The sequence below is a fragment of the Xenopus laevis genome, chromosome 2L (genome assembly GCF_017654675.1).
Source record: "Xenopus laevis strain J_2021 chromosome 2L, Xenopus_laevis_v10.1, whole genome shotgun sequence".
In the NCBI taxonomy this organism is placed as follows: Eukaryota; Metazoa; Chordata; class Amphibia; order Anura; family Pipidae; genus Xenopus; species Xenopus laevis.
In genome coordinates, this window is record NC_054373.1 from 186,711,058 (window position 1) to 186,730,809 (window position 19,752).

The 19,752-nt window shown below is 41.9% G+C and overlaps 1 protein-coding gene across 7 annotated transcripts in view; it reads left to right on the top strand.

Annotated features, from left to right (window-relative positions):
- Positions 1-14,221: 14,221 nt before the first annotated feature.
- The window catches only part of picalm.L (phosphatidylinositol binding clathrin assembly protein L homeolog), a 68,658-nt gene continuing 63,127 nt past the window's right edge, over positions 14,222-19,752 (top strand). For 2 of the 7 annotated variants that reach the window (XM_018247863.2, XM_041582843.1), the window contains exon 1: positions 14,231-14,627. In XM_018247863.2, coding sequence (XP_018103352.1) covers positions 14,498-14,627 — 130 coding nt within the window. In that variant the 5' untranslated portion in view covers positions 14,231-14,497. Of the gene's footprint in view, positions 14,628-19,752 lie in introns of all 7 variants that reach the window. The other 5 variants (XM_041582841.1, XM_041582844.1, XM_041582842.1 and 2 more) reach the window with 5 other exon arrangements.

Below are 19,752 nucleotides of genomic sequence, written 5' to 3' on the forward strand. Positions count from 1 at the left end.
TTTCACAGGACTTAGATTGTAAACTCACTGGGCAGGGTTTGATCGAAATGAGCTAGAGACCTTAGATTGTAAGATCACTGGGGCAGGAACTGATGGTACTGTGATAGAGACCTTAGATTGTAAGCTCACTGGGCAAGGACTGATGGAAATCTGATTGCGACCTTAGATTGTAAGATCACTAGGGCAGGAACTGATAGGAATGTTATAGGGACCTTAAAGGGATTCTGTCATCACAAAACATGTTTTTTTTCAAAACACATCAGTTAATAGTGCTGCTCCAGCAGAATTCTGCACTGAAATCCATTTCTCAAAAGAGCAAACAGATTTTTTTATATTCAATTTTGAAATCTGACATGGGGCTAGACATTTTGTCAATTTCCCAGCTGCCCCCAGTCAAGTGACTTGTGCCTGCACTTTAGGAGAGAAATGCTTTCTGGCAGGCTGCTGTTTTTCCTTCTCAATGTAACTGAGTGTGTCTCAGTGGGACATGGGTTTTTACTATTGAGTATTGTTCTTAGATCTACCAGGCAGTTGTTATCTTGTGTTAGGGAGCTGCTATCTGGTTACCTTCCCATTGTTCTTTTGTTTGGCTGCTGGGGGGGAGGGAGAGGGTGATATCACTCCAACTTGCAGTACAGCAGTAAAGAGTGATTGAAGTTTATCAGAGCACAAGTCACATGACTTGGGGCAGCTGGGAAATTGACAATATGTCTAGCCCCATGTCAGATTTCAAAATTGAATATAAAAAAATCTGTTTGCTCTTTTGAGAAATGGATTTCAGTGCAGAATTCAGCTGGAGCAGCACTATTAAGAATTCACTTAAAAATTTTTTTTTCTTTTCCCATGACAGTATCCCTTTAAATTTTGAGCTCACTGGGGCAGGGTCTGATGAGACAGTGAAAGGGACCTTAGATTGTAATATCACTGAGGCAGGAATTGAAGTGAATATGATAGAGATCTTAGATTGTAAGCTCACTGGACAGGGACTGATCAAAATGTGATAGCAACTGCAGCTTGAACCAAATCGGAATTTGCATATGCAAATTAGGGATGGGGAGCGAAATCGTGTGACTTTTTGTCACAAAACAAGGAAGTAAAAATGTTTTCCCCTTCCCACAACTAATTTGCAAATGCAAATCAGGATTCGGATCAGTATTCAGCGCAGAATTTTATAATGGTTTATTATTAACCAGGTGTTTGAGGTTATGACGCATGGAATTTGTGTCTGATGTGAAGAAATGTATTCAAGGGGTTGTTCACCTTTAAATTAACCTTTAGTATGATGTAGGGAGTGATATTCTGAGACAATTTGATCAGAATTATGGAAAGGCCGTCTCCCATGGACCCACTTTATCCAAATTTTTACAAATAATTCCCTTTTTCTGTGTAATAATAAAACAGTAACTTGTACTTGATCCCAACTAAGATATAATCAATCCTTATTGGAGGCAGAACAGCCTATTGGGTTTATTTAATGTTTATATGATTTTCTAGTCGACTTAAAGGGGTGGTTCACCTTTGAATTAACTGTTAATATGATGTAGAGACTGATATTCTGGGACAATTTGCAATTGGTGTTTATTTTTTATTATTCTTGGTTTTTGATTTTTATTCAGCAGCTCTCAAGTTCGCAATCTCAGTAATCTGGTTGCTAGTGTCCAAATTCCCCTAGCAACCATGCATTGATATGAATAAGAGACTGGAATATGAATAGGAGAGGCCTGAATAGAAAGAGGAGTAAAAAAAAAAAAAGCAATAACAATATGGGGGTTATTTATCAAAGGTCGAATGTTAGAGGTTTTCTTTTTTTTTTTATTCACATGGAATGCACTCGAAACTCGAATTGTATCTTATTTAAGAAAAAACCTCTAACAGCAAAAACCCGAATATGCCAGTTCAAGTCCCACAAACTCGAATTGACCGAGTTATCTGCGAAAAAAACCGCTCGATTCATTTGAGTTTCCAGGTAAACCCCTCCTAAAAAAAACTCAAACATCAAACCAGCTGTTAAACCTCTTCAAATGGTTCAAGGGACGTCTGCCATTGACTTTTACAGAACCTGAACAGGTTTTAGGTGGTGTATTTTCGGATTCGAGCTATTTCCAGGGTCGGCGTATAATAAATTCAGGATATTCAAGTTTTTTTTTAAAAAAAAAAACTCGATCAATTCGAATTTTTTTTTAATTCGAAAATGTGAGTTTTGACCAAAAAAGACAACTTGAATTTTTTTGTGGAAAAAAACAACTCAAACCTTAAAAGACCAGTGACATAGAAAAAAAAAAAACTTAACGAAAAAAAACACCAAGACAGATTTAACTTTAAATTCACAAAGACTTTATTAAAGGGATACTGTCATGGGAAAAAACATTTTTTTTCAAAATGAATCAGTTAATAGTGCTGCTCCAACAGAATTCTGCACTGAAATCCATTTCTCAAAAGAGCAAACAGATTTTTTTATATTTAATTTTGAAATCTGACATGGGGCTAGACATATTGTCAGTTTCCCAGCTGCCCCCAATCATGTGACTTGTTCTCTGATAAACTTCAATCACTCTTTACTGCTGTACTGCAAGTTGCAGTGATATCAGCCCCTCCCTTTTTTCCCCCCAGCAGCCTAACAACAGAACAATGGGAAGGTAACCAGATAGCAGCTCCCTAACACAAGATAACAGCTGCCTGGTAGATCTAAGAACAACACTCAATAGTAAAAACTCATGTCCCACTGAGACACATTCAGTTACATTGAGAAGGAAAACCAGCAGCCTGCCAGAAAGCATTTCTCTCCTAAAGTGCAGGCACAAGTCACATGACTGGGGGCAGCTGGGAAATTGACAATATGTCTAGCCCCATGTCAGATTTCAAAATTGAATATAAAAAAATCTGTTTGCTCTTTTGAGAAATGGATTTCATTGCAGACTTCTGCTGGAGTAGCACTATTAACTGATGCGTTTTGAAAAAAACGTTTTCCAATGACAGGATCCCTTTAAGAAATAACTTATCGAAACTCTGATTGCGCTCCACTTCAGAAAGCGGTCGGGCGATCCACCGCGCGAAGCTCAATTTCTCCTCCCTGCCTTCCTTATAGGAGATAGCCAGGGAGGAGAAATCAAGCACCGCACGATGAATTGTCGCCTTTTCTGAAGAGGAGCTCAAGCAGAGAATCGGTAAGTAATTTCTTAATAAAGACTTTGTGAATTTAAAAGTTAAATCTGTCTTGGTGTTTTTTTTCGTTAAGTATAAAACTTTTAAAAAAATGTTTTTTATATTACTGGTCCTTTAATAAATTTGCCCCTAAATGTGGAACCTTACAGAGCATTCAAGAATAAGAAGGCAATTCCTTTTAAAAAACTATTAAAAAATGAAGACCAGCTGAAAAGTTGCTTAGAATTAGCCATTCTATAAAATTCTAAAAATAAACTTAAGGGCTCTTACTGAGGAGCGTTTGAAGCTGCGCTCCCCTGCGTTCCGTTTTTCGGCGTTCAGCCGCAGGGGAGCGCAGGAATAGACGCATTAAGGATTAATTGTATCTTAGTTGGAATCAAGTACAAGCGACTGTTTTTTACGATTTGGATTATTTGGATAAAATGGAGTCTGTGGCCTTTCTGTAATTCAGGTTTCTGGATAAATGATCCCATACCAGTAACAGGGAATGTTGTTTATACACTTTGTACATGCTTCCAAAATCGATGAGTTTAATTCCTCCCTGCCATGTTCTCTATGGAAAATAAGGGCAAGGTCACATGTGGCGTCTTTACGTTGAGTTTTTACGCACAAAAGAAGCTCTATTGAAAATAATGGAATAAGCACTACAGCAATTCCTATGGGGCACTTGCGAGCCAACATTCACCACAAGACGCCAGTATTTGCGTTTTTTAGCAGAATACGCCAAGGAAACAAACTCTATGGGATCCGCAGGTTTGGAAATACACTTTAATAAAATACGCTGCATATTCTCAACATGGCGACCAAACCCTTGCGAGATGGATTTCGCATATACGTATTTACGGCGTTGTATGCTGGTGGCGTAATTACGTTGCGTATTGACGAGCAGTGCGGCTACATTCTGCATGCAAATTCTTTTACACTCGCCTTTTTTTTCACAAAATTTTGGAATGGAGTGGAATTGTGACGAACGAGAAAAAACAGAAAAGAAAAACACATTATCATGCGTGTGTGGTTTTATTGGCGTATTTACACTCGGCCACACGTTTTTAAAAACAAAACTTAAAAACGCCACGTGTGACCTTGCCCTAAAGCTGTTGTTTTTGTACCTTTCTATTGAGTTTGGTTACTGCCTGGTAAACAATCAGTGGAAAGCAAGAGAGCTGAAAAGCAGGAAGTAGTGTTCTGGCTATTATGTTACACATCCACTCACTCCAGCCTTTATACATTACATTTTTGCCTAACTAACTATATTAGAAACATTTTTTATTTTGCACAGCCTATCTATTTACCTAGTTTTTATTTTTATATTGAACTGTTCCTTTAAAGACGACGGGGGGGGGGGGGGCAAATAAAAGCTTTAAAAGTTCATGGAGAGTAAAAACAATACTGGTACCCCTTAAAGGGGGTATAACGTGAAAAGCTTTTGCCCAGGGCGGTAAAGTTGATGTATAGGTATGGGACCTGTTATCCAGAATGCTCAGGAACTGGTGTTTTCCAGATAACGGATCTTTCTGTAATTTGGATCTTCATACATTAAGGGGCCCATTTACTTAGCTCGAGTGAAGGAATAGAGAAAAAAATAGTTCGAATTTCGAATGGTTTTTTGGCTAATTCGACTACGACCTTCGAATCGAACGATTCAAACTAAAAATCGTTCGACTATTCGATAGTCGAAGTACTGTCTCTTGAAAAAATTCTTCGACCCCCTAGTTTGCCACCTAAAACCTACTGAGGCAAATGTTAGCCTATGGGGAAGGTCCCCATAGGCTTCCTAACAATTTTCTGATCAAAGGAAAATCCTTCGATTGATGGATTAAAATCCTTCGAATCGGTCGATTTGAAGGATTTAATCGTTCGATCGTAGGAATAGCGGTAAATCGAAGGATTTTACTTAGACGGTCGAATATCGAGGGTTAATTAACCCTCGATATTCGACCCTAGGTAAATGTGCCCCTAAGTCTACTAGAAAATCATATAAACATGAAATAAAGCCAATAAGGATTAATTATATCTTAGTTGGGATCAAGTACAAGCGAATGTTTTATTATTACACAGAAAAAGGAAATCATTTTTAAACATTTGAATGATATAATTAAAATGAGGCAGGTTAACTAACTGGCATCTAGCGTTTTTTTTACCAGGGGGTCTGTCATTGTATAATCTCAGGGCAGTGACAGGTGGGGGGCATTTTGGCCACTGATGGAGGGGAGTTTATATGTCGTTACCCTCATGAGATGGTAAGAGTGGAAGTCTCAGAAAAAGGCCGTTAAAGCCTCTATATTTATTGATGTGTGTCACAATTTGCAGCAACTGCTTGAAATCGGGGTCGTTAATAAGTGTTTGCAGTCAAACGTCAGGCTGCAGTTTCACCCTTGCCTGTTTGTTGAGTTTGTAGCTTTAATTCTGGCTAGTTCCTGCCCGCTGCTTATATTCAGGGTTATTGACCCAAACTGGAATGCCAACATTTTGTAATAAGAGGAAAATATCAACATTTTTCCCAAGCTGGGAACTTGTTTGTTTTACATATTACTGACGCCGTAATAACTTCAACAGGCATTTGGTTTTATACTGGATTCTTCCAGAAAGCAAAGCAAATATTTTACTTAAAGGGGTTGTTCACCCTTACAAATTCCCCTAGTAACCTTACATTGATTTGAATAAGAATCTCGAGGGTTAACTAACCCTCGATATTCGACCGTTGAAGTAAAATCCTTTGACTTTGAATATCGAAGTCGAAGGATTTACCACTATTCCTATGATCAAAGGAATTATGGTTCGATCGAACAAATCCTTCGAATTGAACGATTCGAAGGATTTTAATCCATTGATCGAAGGATATTCCTTCGATCAGAAAATTGTTAGGAAGCCTATGGGGACCTTCCCCATAGGCTAACATTTGCCTCGGTAGGTTTTAGGTGGCAAACTAGGGGGTCTAAGAATTTTTTCAAGAGACAGTACTTCGACTATCGAATAGTCGAACGATTTTTAGTTTGAATCGTTCGATTCGAAGGTCGAAGTAGCCCATTCGATGGTCAAAGTAGCCAAAAAAAAAACATTTGAAATTTGAACTATTTTTCCTCTATTCCTTCACTCGAGCTAAGTAAATGGGCCCCTAAATGTGTAGCCTTACAGAGCATTTGTTTTTTAGATGGGGTCAGTGACCCCCCCCATTTGAAAGCTGGAAAGTCAGAAGAAAAAGGCAATTAATTAAAAAACTATAAAAAAAAATAACAAAAGACCAAATGAAAAGTTGCTTAGAATTGGCCATTCTATAACATACGAAAAGTTAACTTAAGGGCAGAGACACACCCTTCCGATTCGGGGAGCTTAGTCGTCCATCGACAAATCTCCTCTTCTTCAGGGCGACTAATCTCCCCAAATTGCCTTCTGCTGGCTAGAATGTAAGTTGCCAGCGGGTTGGCAATCAATTTAAAGGGGTGGTTCACTTTTAGGGCAAAGACACGCTCAGATTCGGGGAAATTTACTCGCTCTGCAATAAATCGCCTCTTCTTCGGGGCGACTAATCTCCCCGAACTAGGGATGCACCGAATCCAGGATTCAGCCTTTTTCAGCAGGAAAACGGAATTGGCATATGCAAATTAGCGGTGGAGAGGGAAATCACATGACTTTTTGTCACAAAACAAGGACTTAAAAAATGTTTTCCCTTCCCACCCATAATTTGCATATGCAAATTAGGATTCGGTCGAATCTTTCACAAAGGATTCGGCTGAATCCAAAATAGTGGATTTGGTGCCTCCCTACCCCCAAACTGCCGCCCGCTGACGATTTAGATTCTAGCAGTCGGTGCTCTTCGCTTTCCGATGTTGCCTCACAAGGAATCTGAGCATGTCTCTGCCCTAAAGGTGAACCACCCCTTTAAATTGGTACTTGCCGCGTCGTTAGTTAATGCTGCATTTCCCAGGCAGTTGTCATTATTAATGGTTTATAATTCTCCTTTTTGCCATTCAAGAAAAATGCAAATCATTAAAAAACGATTTAAAAAAAAAAAAACGAAGACCAATTGAAAAGTTGCTTGGAATTGGATTAATAATAATGGCATCACTGATAACCAGTCGTGCGTATACATTTTACAGGTCACTCATGCCTCTTGTGTTGTGATAATATTAAAATAAATCTTTGCTAAACCAAGAACAATTTGTCAGGATTTCCTCCAATTGCTACTGATTTCAAAGCAGAGGAAGAGTCGTATGAGCAATTCCTTACCTGACATTCCTTTATATTTCTGATATCATCTGAGTGAGTTTCTGTTCATTTAGAAATGGAGCCCAAGCCTGAAGTTGACCAGAAATATGTTGTATGTCAGATCAGCATTAACACTGACAAAGTGCAGGAAAAGCCAATTATTTTTCATTTTAACACCTTTGTTTTTCAGAAGCAAGAGGTACCAGGGTCCATCGACAGACTGTTCGGTTTTCATCTGAACGGTTTGGCCTGTTCGGGTCTCAACTTTCTGTTCGGTTTCCAGCCTTGTAAACCCAAACTATAATTTGTCCAATAAAATAAAAACATTCAAATACTAAGATACTCACCTTGATATGGCTTAGTTATTTTGCAGTGCAGTTAATATCAATACAAAAAAAATCATAGTTACAGTTAAATTGGGCTGAAAAACGACCAAACTACAATCAAACAGAAATACGTTTTTCTTATTATTTCAGAATAACTGATTTCTGTATAACAGATCCAATACCTGTAATTAAAGGATCGGGTTTACTCATCAGGCAGAATATAGATAAGGTCGCCACCCCTGTGGTTTTGAACTGGAGTTGTCCATTCAAAACGTTCTGTCTGGTACAAGCCAGTTGTGTGTAAGGGTAGGACTATACAAGCGTTTTCTGTGAGATCCAACGCGCTGCGCAAAAACGCAGGTGACGAAAATAAGGTAAGTGATTGCATTGTCGGATGGTGTCGCAGCGTTGATCCGACGCGACACGACTATCGGATGCAGACGCAGAGTGAATCGCCTGCATACAACTGTGTCGGATCAACGCTGCGACTTCATCCGACATTTCGATCTCTTACCTTATTTCCGTAGCATCCGATTTAACGCTGGTGTTTTGTCGCAGCACGTCGGATCGCGCTGAAAAGGTTTGTGTAGTTCTACCCAAGTGATGCAATAACCCTGACATGGCGTCATATCTCCACCGACATCATTGTGCCCACCTCTGATGTCATCATGCCCACCCTAACATCAGTGCCCACCCCTTTGTTCAGGTTTAGCCAAAGGCAAAAGTGGAAAACCCTACCAGGAAGGCACCTGGCAACCACCAGGACCCCCCCTAGCAACTTCCCCCACCACATGCACCATTGTGCCCCGTTACACCGCATATCGGCGCATACATCACATGCATATTTCCTTATAGGGGTCAGATTGGGGGAGTGGCCTGGGACAACGGAACCCATGAGAGTTGGGGCCCCACCAGGCCCAGTCCAACCCTGCCAGGGTCCACTTGTTTGCCTAAAGGCATGATCAATACTGAGGTGAATTTACGCGGCTGATTCTGACTTTCCAGATGAAGCCTGCAGCTTCTTTACCCATTTAACCAATAACAACTTATTGTCAAAACCTATTTAAGGCTGAAACACATTCCAGTTTTTAAATGTGGTTTGACGCGCCTATGGGAGTGGCATCATTGTTAAGATAATCAATATTGTCCTCTCTCTTATTTAATATAGTCTGGAACGCCCTTCAACACATTTTTAGCTGTGTATAGGTCATTTAAAAGAGAAATAAATCTTAACTAAAGAAGTAGGCTAGAAATGTTTAGCAGTAAAGATCTGTGTCTCCAAAGATGCCCCAGTAGCTCCCCATCTGCTTTTCTGCTGATTCACTGATTCACATGCTCTGTGCTGCTGTCACTTACTGAGCTTAGGGAGCCACTCACAATATACAGTACACATAGAATAGAAATGTCACAATATACCATATATACTCGAGTATAAGCCGAGTTTTTCAGCCCCCAAAATATGCTGAAAAACTCTACCTCGGCTTATACTCGGGTCAAGTGCATAAACGGTCGCCGGCGCCCAAGAATAGTCTCCAAGAATATTCGCCGGCGTCCAAGAACGGTCGCCGGCATCCAAAAACGAGACGCCGGCACCTCCAATGGGAGCAGAACCCTCAATTTTTTCATTGAAACTTACCAAAAGCAGCTGCATTTCTCACCCTAGGCTTATACTCGAGTCAATAAGCTTTCCCAGTTTTTGGAGGTAAAATTAGGTACCTCGGCTTATACTCGAGTATATACGGTAAGGCTGATTAGTAATTAATACAGATAATTACTACACGGCAGCACAGAAACCAGTGCAATTAGCATCAGAATTGAATAATCAGCAAACCTGTAGCATCAGCTTATATTACAGCCAGGGAAGCTGATTTTCTGCTGGATAATTAGTGACGAGCCCTAAGCTTAGCTTCTCAACAGCCAATCAGAGCCCACTGAGCATGTGAGTGTCACAGACACTTTCCAAGATGGTGACCCCCTGTGACAAGTTTGAAGTCCTGGATCATTGCTGCTATTGACAAGCTCAAACTTTAGCCTCGTGCAATAAATTCACTATATAAAAAATAGGACATTTTTACTCTTGCATTATCCACAACCAGCAGCTTCTCTTCTTCGGTGTATACCTGCTCTCTTCCTCCCACAAGCGCTTGTGCTCGGGCACTTGAGTCCTGAGAAGGGGGGGAACATAGTCAGCTGGGCTGCCTAGGGTGCACTGTTACAGATAGCTAGAATCTCAGCTGCCATAAAGCAGGACAGGACTGCTGCTTACAATGGGGATCAGATAGGATCTGTGCAGCCACTGGGACAGAATGTTCTGTTATACAGATAGCTAGAAACTCAGCTGCCATAAAGCAGGACAGGACTGCTGCTTACAATGGGGATCAGATAGGATCTGTGCAGCCACTGGGACAGAATGCTCTGTTATACAGATAGCTAGAATCTCAGCTGCCATAAAGCAGGACAGGACTGCTGCTCACAATGGGGATCAGAATGCATTCAATGCTGTCCTACTGGCAACCAGTGGGATGCATCTTGTCCCCTCCTTGTGTCCCCCCCCCCACATGATAGTTTGGCTACTGTGATTGATTTTAAAAAGTATCAGTACTAAGATTAACTGGTCCCTGTATTGTTAACTCACCAGACTCAGACAGTTCACCCAGTACTGTTGGATTTATAACCTAACGTTCTTACACAAATACAACATATTTCCTCTTACACCAATGAAATGCAGCAGCCCCGCTATATGTCACAGTGGCAAAGATTATATTTGTTACTTGGTTAGTTTATTTAGACAAAATTATAAACAAAATAGATTAACATATGCACATCACAGTTGTCATAAAATTAGTAATATTATAAAACTGATAAAAAAAAAAAAAAAAGCCAATGGACATTTAGATAAGATTTATTTTTAGAAAAATCGTACAAAGCATACAAGCATTTAACATAAAGACAGTGACAATTTGTTCCCACCCCCACCAGCCAGTAAAACCTAGAATTGAAAAAAAAACAGAAGAGGATCAGCATTAACACTCCCTGTGTACACAGGAGGGGCCCCAATAAGTCCTAGGGGGCTCCACTTCATATCTGCTACTGAGGCAAATTACAAACAGAAGTAACAGGGAGCCCCAGCCCTTAATAATATGATAGAAGAGCTAAGATCCTGCCCCGGGGCAGTCCTTTATATAAACTGCACCTTTATATAGAGAGACAGGGAAAGATAGACTGATTGTTAGATATGAGAGATCGATGATCGACATGGGAGACATAGTGGCAGAGTAGATAGTTACATAGATAGAGATTAATAAGTTCATCGATAGACAGACAAAAATCGGTCACACTCCCTTCCCAGAGACTATTATCCACTGTTACTATAGGCACCATCTCTCCCTACTATACCTGCTATCCCACAGTCACACTCCCTTCCCAGAGACTATTATCCACTGTTACTATAGACACATCTCTTCCTACTATACCTGCTATCCCACAGTCACAATCCCTTCCCAGAGACTATTATCCACTGTTACTATAGACACATCTCTCCCTACTATACCTGCTATCCCACAGTCACACTCCCTTCCCAGAGACTATTATCCCACTGTTACTATAGACACCATCTCTCCCTACTATACCTGCTATCCCACAGTCACACTCCCTTCCCAGAGACTATTATCCCACTGTTACTATAGGCACCATCTCTCCCTACTATACCTGCTATCCCACAGTCACACTCCCTTCCCAGAGACTATTATCCACTGTTACTATAGGCACCATCTCTCCCTACTATACCTGCTATCCCACAGTCACACTCCCTTCCCAGAGACTATTATCCACTGTTACTATAGGCACCATCTCTCCCTACTATACCTGCTATCCCACAGTCACACTCCCTTCCCAGAGACTATTATCCACTGTTACTATAGACACATCTCTTCCTACTATACCTGCTATCCCACAGTCACACTCCCTTCCCAGAGACTATTATCCACTGTTACTATAGACACATCTCTCCCTACTATACCTGCTATCCCACAGTCACACTCCCTTCCCAGAGACTATTATCCACTGTTACTATAGACACCATCTCTCCCTACTATCCCACAGTCACACTCCCTTCCCAGAGACTATTATCCACTGTTACTATAGACACCGTCTCTCCCTACTATACCTGCTATCCCACAGTCACACTCCCTTCCCAGAGACTATTATCCACTGTTACTATAGGCACCATCTCTCCCTACTATACCTGCTATCCCACAGTCACACTCCCTTCCCAGAGACTATTATCCACTGTTACTATAGACACCATCTCTCCCTACTATACCTGCTATCCCACAGTCACACTCCCTTCCCAGAGACTATTATCCACTGTTACTATAGGCACCATCTCTCCCTACTATACCTGCTATCCCACAGTCACACTCCCTTCCCAGAGACTATTATCCACTGTTACTATAGACACATCTCTCCCTACTATACCTGCTATCCCACAGTCACACTCCCTTCCCAGAGACTATTATCCACTGTTACTATAGACACCATCTCTCCCTACTATCCCACAGTCACACTCCCTTCCCAGAGACTATTATCCACTGTTACTATAGACACCGTCTCTCCCTACTATACCTGCTATCCCACAGTCACACTCCCTTCCCAGAGACTATTATCCACTGTTACTATAGACACCATCTCTCCCTACTATACCTACTATCCCACAGTTACACTCCCTTCCCAGAGACTATTATCCACTGTTACTATAGACACCATCTCTCCTTACTATACCTGCTATCCCACAGTCACACTCCCTTCCCAGAGACTATTATCCACTGTTACTATAGGCACCATCTCTCCCTACTATACCTGCTATCCCACAGTCACACTCCCTTCCCAGAGACTATTATCCACTGTTACTATAGAGACCATCTCTCCCTACTATACCTGCTATCCCACAGTCACACTCCCTTCCCAGAGACTATTATCCACTGTTACTATAGACACCATCTCTCCCTACTATACCTGCTATCCCACAGTCACACTCCCTTCCCAGAGAATATTATCCACTGTTACTATAGACACCATCTCTCCCTACTATACCTGCTATCCCACAGTCACACTCCCTTCCCAGAGACTATTATCCACTGTTACTATAGACATAACCCAGCGCTCTGTCTGTTACAATCACACCACTTCTCATACAAATTGTATTTTCCATACACAAAGTGCCAGGGAAGAAGAGTGACAGATTATCCCAATACAATTTGCTGTACATGTAGTAAAGTTGTAATTTAACTACTTAGTTGAGGGAGCTGGAGGAGATATGTTTAGGCACAATGCATGTTCAGTGGTATTTAACGTACAAAATGTTTTTTTACAGCTAATTCCTGAATTGTAAGAGAATAAAATAAAATCTTATTTCTAGTCTGTGCAGTAAGTGGCAGTTCTGTAGGGATTAACCCTATTATGGACACGGACGGTTCTGAAATGAGTTAGAGGTGTAATTAAGACATTTGAAGTTAATGTGCCACAGGTCTCACCCTCACATTGACTGGAATAGACAAAGTATGGCAGATATTGGCTTGGGAGCTTGCAATCTATTAAGTCTTTGCTCAGGAAGTGACTGGTGTCAATGCTGATCTGATGGGTTAAACTTAACCCCTGGCAGAAACTCCCAATCTTTGTTTGGATGAATTTTGTTTTTGAAGGGAACAAGATCTCTGGAGATAAAATCAGAGCGTCGAAGAAATCCAGTCAGACACATACAGGGGAGACAGACAGACAGTGAGACAATGAGAGGACAGACAGTGAGACAGACAGACAGTGAGACAATGAGAGGACAGACAGTGAGACAGACAGACAGTGAGACAGACAGACAGACAGTGAGACAGACAGACAGTGAGACAGACAGACAGACAGACAGTGAGACAGACAGACAGTGAGACAGACAGACAGTGAGAGACAGACAGTAGGTGAGTCAGTGTAAGTAGAATAGGTGGAATAGGATTATCATCAGTGTAAAGAAGAGAACTCAGTCATTCCTGTTGGTAAGAGCAAAACAAACAATAGAGTAGACTATAATAATAACTAACAAATAACGAGTTTTACTACAGACTTGCCCAGGTGCAGCCCTCACACTGTTTCTCTCTGCGCTTCTCACTGTCGGCAGAGCCGAGGCGCTATTGGTTAATTTATGGCCCGCGCACCCAATAGGCTGTTGTTTCATTTGGGAGCTGTGTAATGGTTGGACCAAGGATCTGTCAATCATGAAAAAGAGCGCGAATGCGCGAGAAAAAAAGACTTCCAATATTATTAATTTTTACATCCCGCCCACAGGGAAGGGAACTAGTCTTTTTACAAAAGTAACGGGATGGCGCCCCGCCCAATTCAAGCGCTGAGTACAATGAATAGACACAAGGTACATGATCATTTGGTTCATTCGCAGCCTCACGATCACACGACCCAAAGTTTCCCGCCCACAAACAGTTCTCGGCGAAACCGCGCCCCTTTGCCCGGCACCTCGCAGACAACCACGCCCACACGTGGAAACCTTCCAGCAAAGCCCGCCCCCTGCGCTGTCACGTGATGCTGCCGGTCCAGCGCTCTCAGGTGGAGTCTCTCCGCCATTTTCCTGCAGCGCCTCGCCGCGGTCACTCCGTATTGGATTACAGGGTGGGAGTGGGTTGTTAAAGGGACCTCATCCCTACTGAACCCCTCGTGCCCTCCTCCTCCTCGATGGTTACATCGTCACTCCGGAGCCCCCCTTGTCCTCAGCGCAGCGGCTGCTCCTCCTCCTCCCAGTGACAGGGAACATGTCCGGCCAGAGCATCACCGACCGCATCACCGCGGCGCAGCACAGTATGACCGGCTCGGCCGTCTCCAAGACCGTGTGTAAGGCCACTACCCACGAGATCATGGGCCCCAAGAAGAAGCACCTGGACTGTGAGTATCTGCTCACCTCACGCTCTTCCCTTCCGCCTCCTGGAGCTGCTGGGAGTTGTAGTTACTGCTGGGAGTTGTAGTTGCTCAGCTGGACACCAGCGAACCCACCTGTTCTCTCAGTCAGTCTGCTGCTGCTTTGTATTGGCCAATTCTGAGAGCTCTACTTCCCACAGGTGAAGCAGCTGATTCCTATGAATTGGTTTGGGCCCTGCTGGCACCTGTACTGGGAAACTGCTGCAACTACAGTCCTGTGTTGGGAATACCTGCAAATCAGAACTGGACTTCAACATAGGCCCTGCCATTCCTGATACACACAGGCCCAAACTGTCCATTTAATAACCACTTTATATGTCATCTTACAGCAGCTCATCTGGCATTAGTCACATCCCACACATTGCCAGCCCAGGCCTGCTGCAAAGTGCTTTATGGCAGCTGAGATTCTAGCTATCTGTATAACAGAACATTCTGTCCCAGTGGCTGCACAGATCCTATCTGATCCCCATTGTAAGCAGCAGTCCTGTCCTGCTTTATGGCAGCTGAGATTCTAGCTATCTGTATAACAGAACATTCTGTCCCAGTGGCTGCACAAATCCTATCTGATCCCCATTGTAAGCAGCAGTCCTGTCCTGCTTTATGGCAGCTGAGATTCTAGCTATCTGTATAACAGAACATTCTGTCCCAGTGGCTGCACAGATCCTATCTGATCCCCATTGTAAGCAGCAGTCCTGTCCTGCTTTATGGCAGCTGAGATTCTAGCTATCTGTATAACAGAACATTCTGTCCCAGTGGCTGCACAGATCCTATCTGATCCCCATTGTAAGCAGCAGTCCTGTCCTGCTTTATGGCAGCTGAGATTCTAGCTATCTGTATAACAGAACATTCTGTCCCAGTGGCTGCACAGATCCTATCTGATCCCCATTGTAAGCAGCAGTCCTGTCCTGCTTTATGGCAGCTGAGATTCTAGCTATCTGTATAACAGAACATTCTGTCCCAGTGGCTGCACAGATCCTATCTGATCCCCATTGTAAGCAGCAGTCCTGTCCTGCTTTATGGCAGCTGAGATTCTAGCTATCTGTATAACAGAACATTCTGTCCCAGTGGCTGCACAGATCCTATCTGATCCCCATTGGGCAAAAAGTCACTGATTCCTTGGCAGTGCAGTCAGTCCGTTGGTAACTTGGCTGGTACCCAACAAATTTGCTGGCTTTATCCCTCCCTTATGGGTCTTCTAGGGTTTAATTTTTTTTGGGAATATTCAGTGCCGGAGTGATGTCATTTCTGGTCAAGTGTGACATGTGGCTTTGCGTGTCCCCCAGGTTGGAAGGTTAATTGGCCTATTGCAGGTTGAGTAGTTGGAACATGTGGGTCAAACTACAGTTGCGGGTTTAAAGGAGACATATAGGATAAATGAAAAAACCCTAATTTTGTAGGCAATTATGAGTAATATGGTGTTGCTTTTACATTAAGTATTAGATTAAATGAATATCTTTAAAAATAGCCCCTTTATTGGAGCTCCCTACAGATGTTCTCTGGTCCCTGTCTGTGTTTCAAATAAGGGCGTATCCTAACGGTCCCTGCCAGAAGCACAGTAGGGACAGCCAATCACAGCCCTGCAGTCACACAAGCACAGACAGGCTTCAGTTCTCTATCAGGTCTTGATAGCTGCTGATTGGTTCCTGTCCTGCAGTGAGCGGAGTGCTGCCGGCCCCCCTGCACAGCCTGGGAATTCAGGGAACAGGAAGTGGAAGAGAAGGAAGGGATTATTGGGTTTTTTTTTTTTTTTTTTTTTAGAAATATTCAATAAATCAGCCTGAAACACTTAACATTTTAAGCAAAATTCATCTATATCTAAGTATTAAGCTCTGGTACATTTTTAGTTTTTTTTACACAAAATGTCTCCTTTAAAAAAAAATAGACCCGCACAGGACTTTTACCTGCAGGAACTTGAGGCTTTCCAGCTGCTGCAGAAATGCCCTTCCCACCTCTGCTTTCTTGGGGAATGTTGGGAGTTGTAGTTTGCAGCAGCTAGATTAGATCTGGAATGGTCAGCGTGTTTCTCTACAGCTGTTGATAAACTTCCAGTGGGAAAGTCTGGATAGAAAGGAGGGCATTTACCAGGTGGCTCTGGGTGCCCACCAGCTACTCCCACTCCCTGCTGTCTGGAGGAATGGTGAGAGTTGTCCTTAAAGGAGAACTAAACACTTAAAATGAATGTGGCTAAAAATGTCTTATTTTATTTAGTGAACTTATTGCACGAGGCTAAAGTTTGAGCTTGTCAATAGCAGCAATGATCCAGGACTTCAAACTTGTCACAGGGGGTCACCATCTTGGAAAGTGTCTGTGACACTCACATGCTCAGTGGGCTCTGATTGGCTGTTGAGAAGCTAAGCTTAGGGCTCGTCACTAATTATCCAGCAGAAAATGAGCTTCCCTGGCTGTAATATAAGCTGATGCTACAGGTTTGCTGATTATTCAATTCTGATGCAAATTGCACTGGTTTCTGTGCAGCCATGTAGTAATTATGTGTATTAATTACTAATCAGCCTTATATTGTGACATTTCTATTCTATGTGTACTGTATATTGTGAGTGGCTCCCTAAGCTCAGTAAGTGACAGCAGCACAGAGCATGTGAATCAGTGAATCAGCAGAAAAGAAGATGGGGAGCTACTGGGGCATCTTTGGAGACACAGATCTTTACTGCTAAAGGGCTGTGGTTGCCTTGGGCTGGTACAGAAGCACAAAATACATGTACAATATTTCTACCTACTTCTTTAGTTTAACTTTCCTTGTCCTTTAAGCGGAACTATGGCAAAAATGAACATTTAATATAAGTTTCATCTTACTGAAATAAGAAACTTTCTCAATACAATCAATTAAATATTCTGCATTGTTTCTGAAATAATCAAGATCATGTTCACAGTTTTACCAGTGCAGGGCATTACTGCATCGTATTGTTATCACTTTAAAACACTTTCATTATATGATTAGAAATGTAAAAGATTTATGATTTTCTGTTACATTAAGTACAGATTGTAGCCAGAGAATCTGTTCAGTGTGGAAGTCATTTTGGTATAATTGGGCTGTCAATCATGTCGTTTGTCACATGACTGTACTGCTCTAGCTCATGTATGTTTCTTTTATAAATATAATCCGGTAAGTCTGATACTCAGTGACTTGCTGCAGTACATTGGGTTTCAGACAAGAATCATTAGTCTTGCAGCGGTGCAGGCACTTTTTAATGGCGTCCTAATTGTGGGCAATGGAGATTGTGGGATAATGTAATTCGTGTGCGTTTACGCTGTACCACGCTGTTATATTTCTGTGGCACATCACTATGTGATGGTGTGTTTGCAGATCTGTTTCATTATTTTATTCACTCCTACAGCATTCTTATACGTGGGGCGTAGAGGAGGGGCTCACTTGTAGCTACGCTGAAATGCTCAAGAGGAGCACTGAATGGGGGACATTAATCTCAAAGGGCCAGTAGCCACATTTTGTATCTGGATTGGAAAGAAAAATGACAGTTCTCATTGTGTGCCAGCTCCCTGCTTTATGTACAGACATCACTGATTAGAGACATAAACGAATAGAGACAAGTACCAGCAGCTCTTTATACGTATGTTGCTTTCACTCTGTTCTAGACAAGATTCAGAGCAAAGCATTCTTATAGCAACTAATGGGGAAAGGAAAATGAATTATACCTTGGTTAATAATTCATGAGTGCTAATTTCGAGAATGGAAAGAACCACTTACTGTAGCTATACTGCCTACAGCCTTGTGCCTTTATATGGTCACAGAACAACCCCTCCGTGACTTCTAATATCCTTATCATTTACAGTAGGGGGTATATTATCCCTTATAATACACGAGTGATACTCAGAGTTCCCTGTATAACTCAGCCTGCAGCCTTGTGCCTTTATATGGTCACAGAACAACCCCTCAGTGACTTCTAATATCCTTATTATTTACAGTAGGGGGTACATTATCCCTTATAATACATGAGTGATACTCAGAGTTCCCTGTATAACTCAGCCTGCAGCCTTGTGTCTTTATATGGTCACAGAACAACCCCTCAGTGACTTCTAATATCCTTATTATTTACAGTAGGGGGTACATTATCCCTTATAATACATGAGTGATACTCAGAGTTCCCTGTATAACTCAGCCTGCAGCCTTGTGTCTTTATATGGTCACAGAACAACCCCTCAGTGACTTCTAATATCCTTATCATTTACAGTAGGGGGTACATTATCCCTTATAATACATGAGTGATACTCAGAGTTCCCTGTATAACTCAGCCTGCAGCCTTGTGTCTTTATATGGTCACAGAACAACCCCTCAGTGACTTATAATATCCTTACCAGTCATACACTTAACTTTCATCTGATTCATTAAGAATTCTATTGCTTCATTATACATTTAATAAAGGGACTACGTTTTACCTGCAACTTACTTGCTGCTCTTAAAGTAAAACTCCCAAATTTGGTTGCCCTTGTATTAGCCACCGGTGGGATCACCTGACTAAATATATACAGTATTTATATATAATTAGCCATAACTGTGTTTGTGGCTTTCCTGAGTTTCTCCAAAGCAGATGTGTAGAATCGCTAGTGCGGGGGAATGTTGGCATTGGTCTCTTCCGCTGAAGAAACTTGGAATAAGACTTGGCTCAGTTATTGACTGTAAATAAACACACTACTGCAAGTCATTTCGCGTCATCTTCATGTTGTGTTTTCGGTCAGAAATGATAAGTTTGTCTGTGCATCTGAAGGCAAATTCAGAATTTTGTCCCCAGTGAGTGGTACAATCTAATAATGATCACTTACACTGTCTACTCTTTCTTTGTTGTCTGTGTAAAGAGTGAGTTGTCCATTGAGTTCAGTAACAAGTAATTTCAGTGCCACACGTGCAAGCGCAGCACTTTCTCTTGGTGCCCAAACATTTGCTCCCAGTATGTGGCCTGAAACATTAGGGCTGACAATTCATGTCATTTAACTCAAGACCAATATCTAATATCCATATCTGTAATGCTTTCATTAGCCGGGGACTATCAGCATGACATGAGCAAGGGAGAGGGGTGCTCTGAGTTCAACCATGTAGGGGGACTTATAAAAAGAAGGCAAG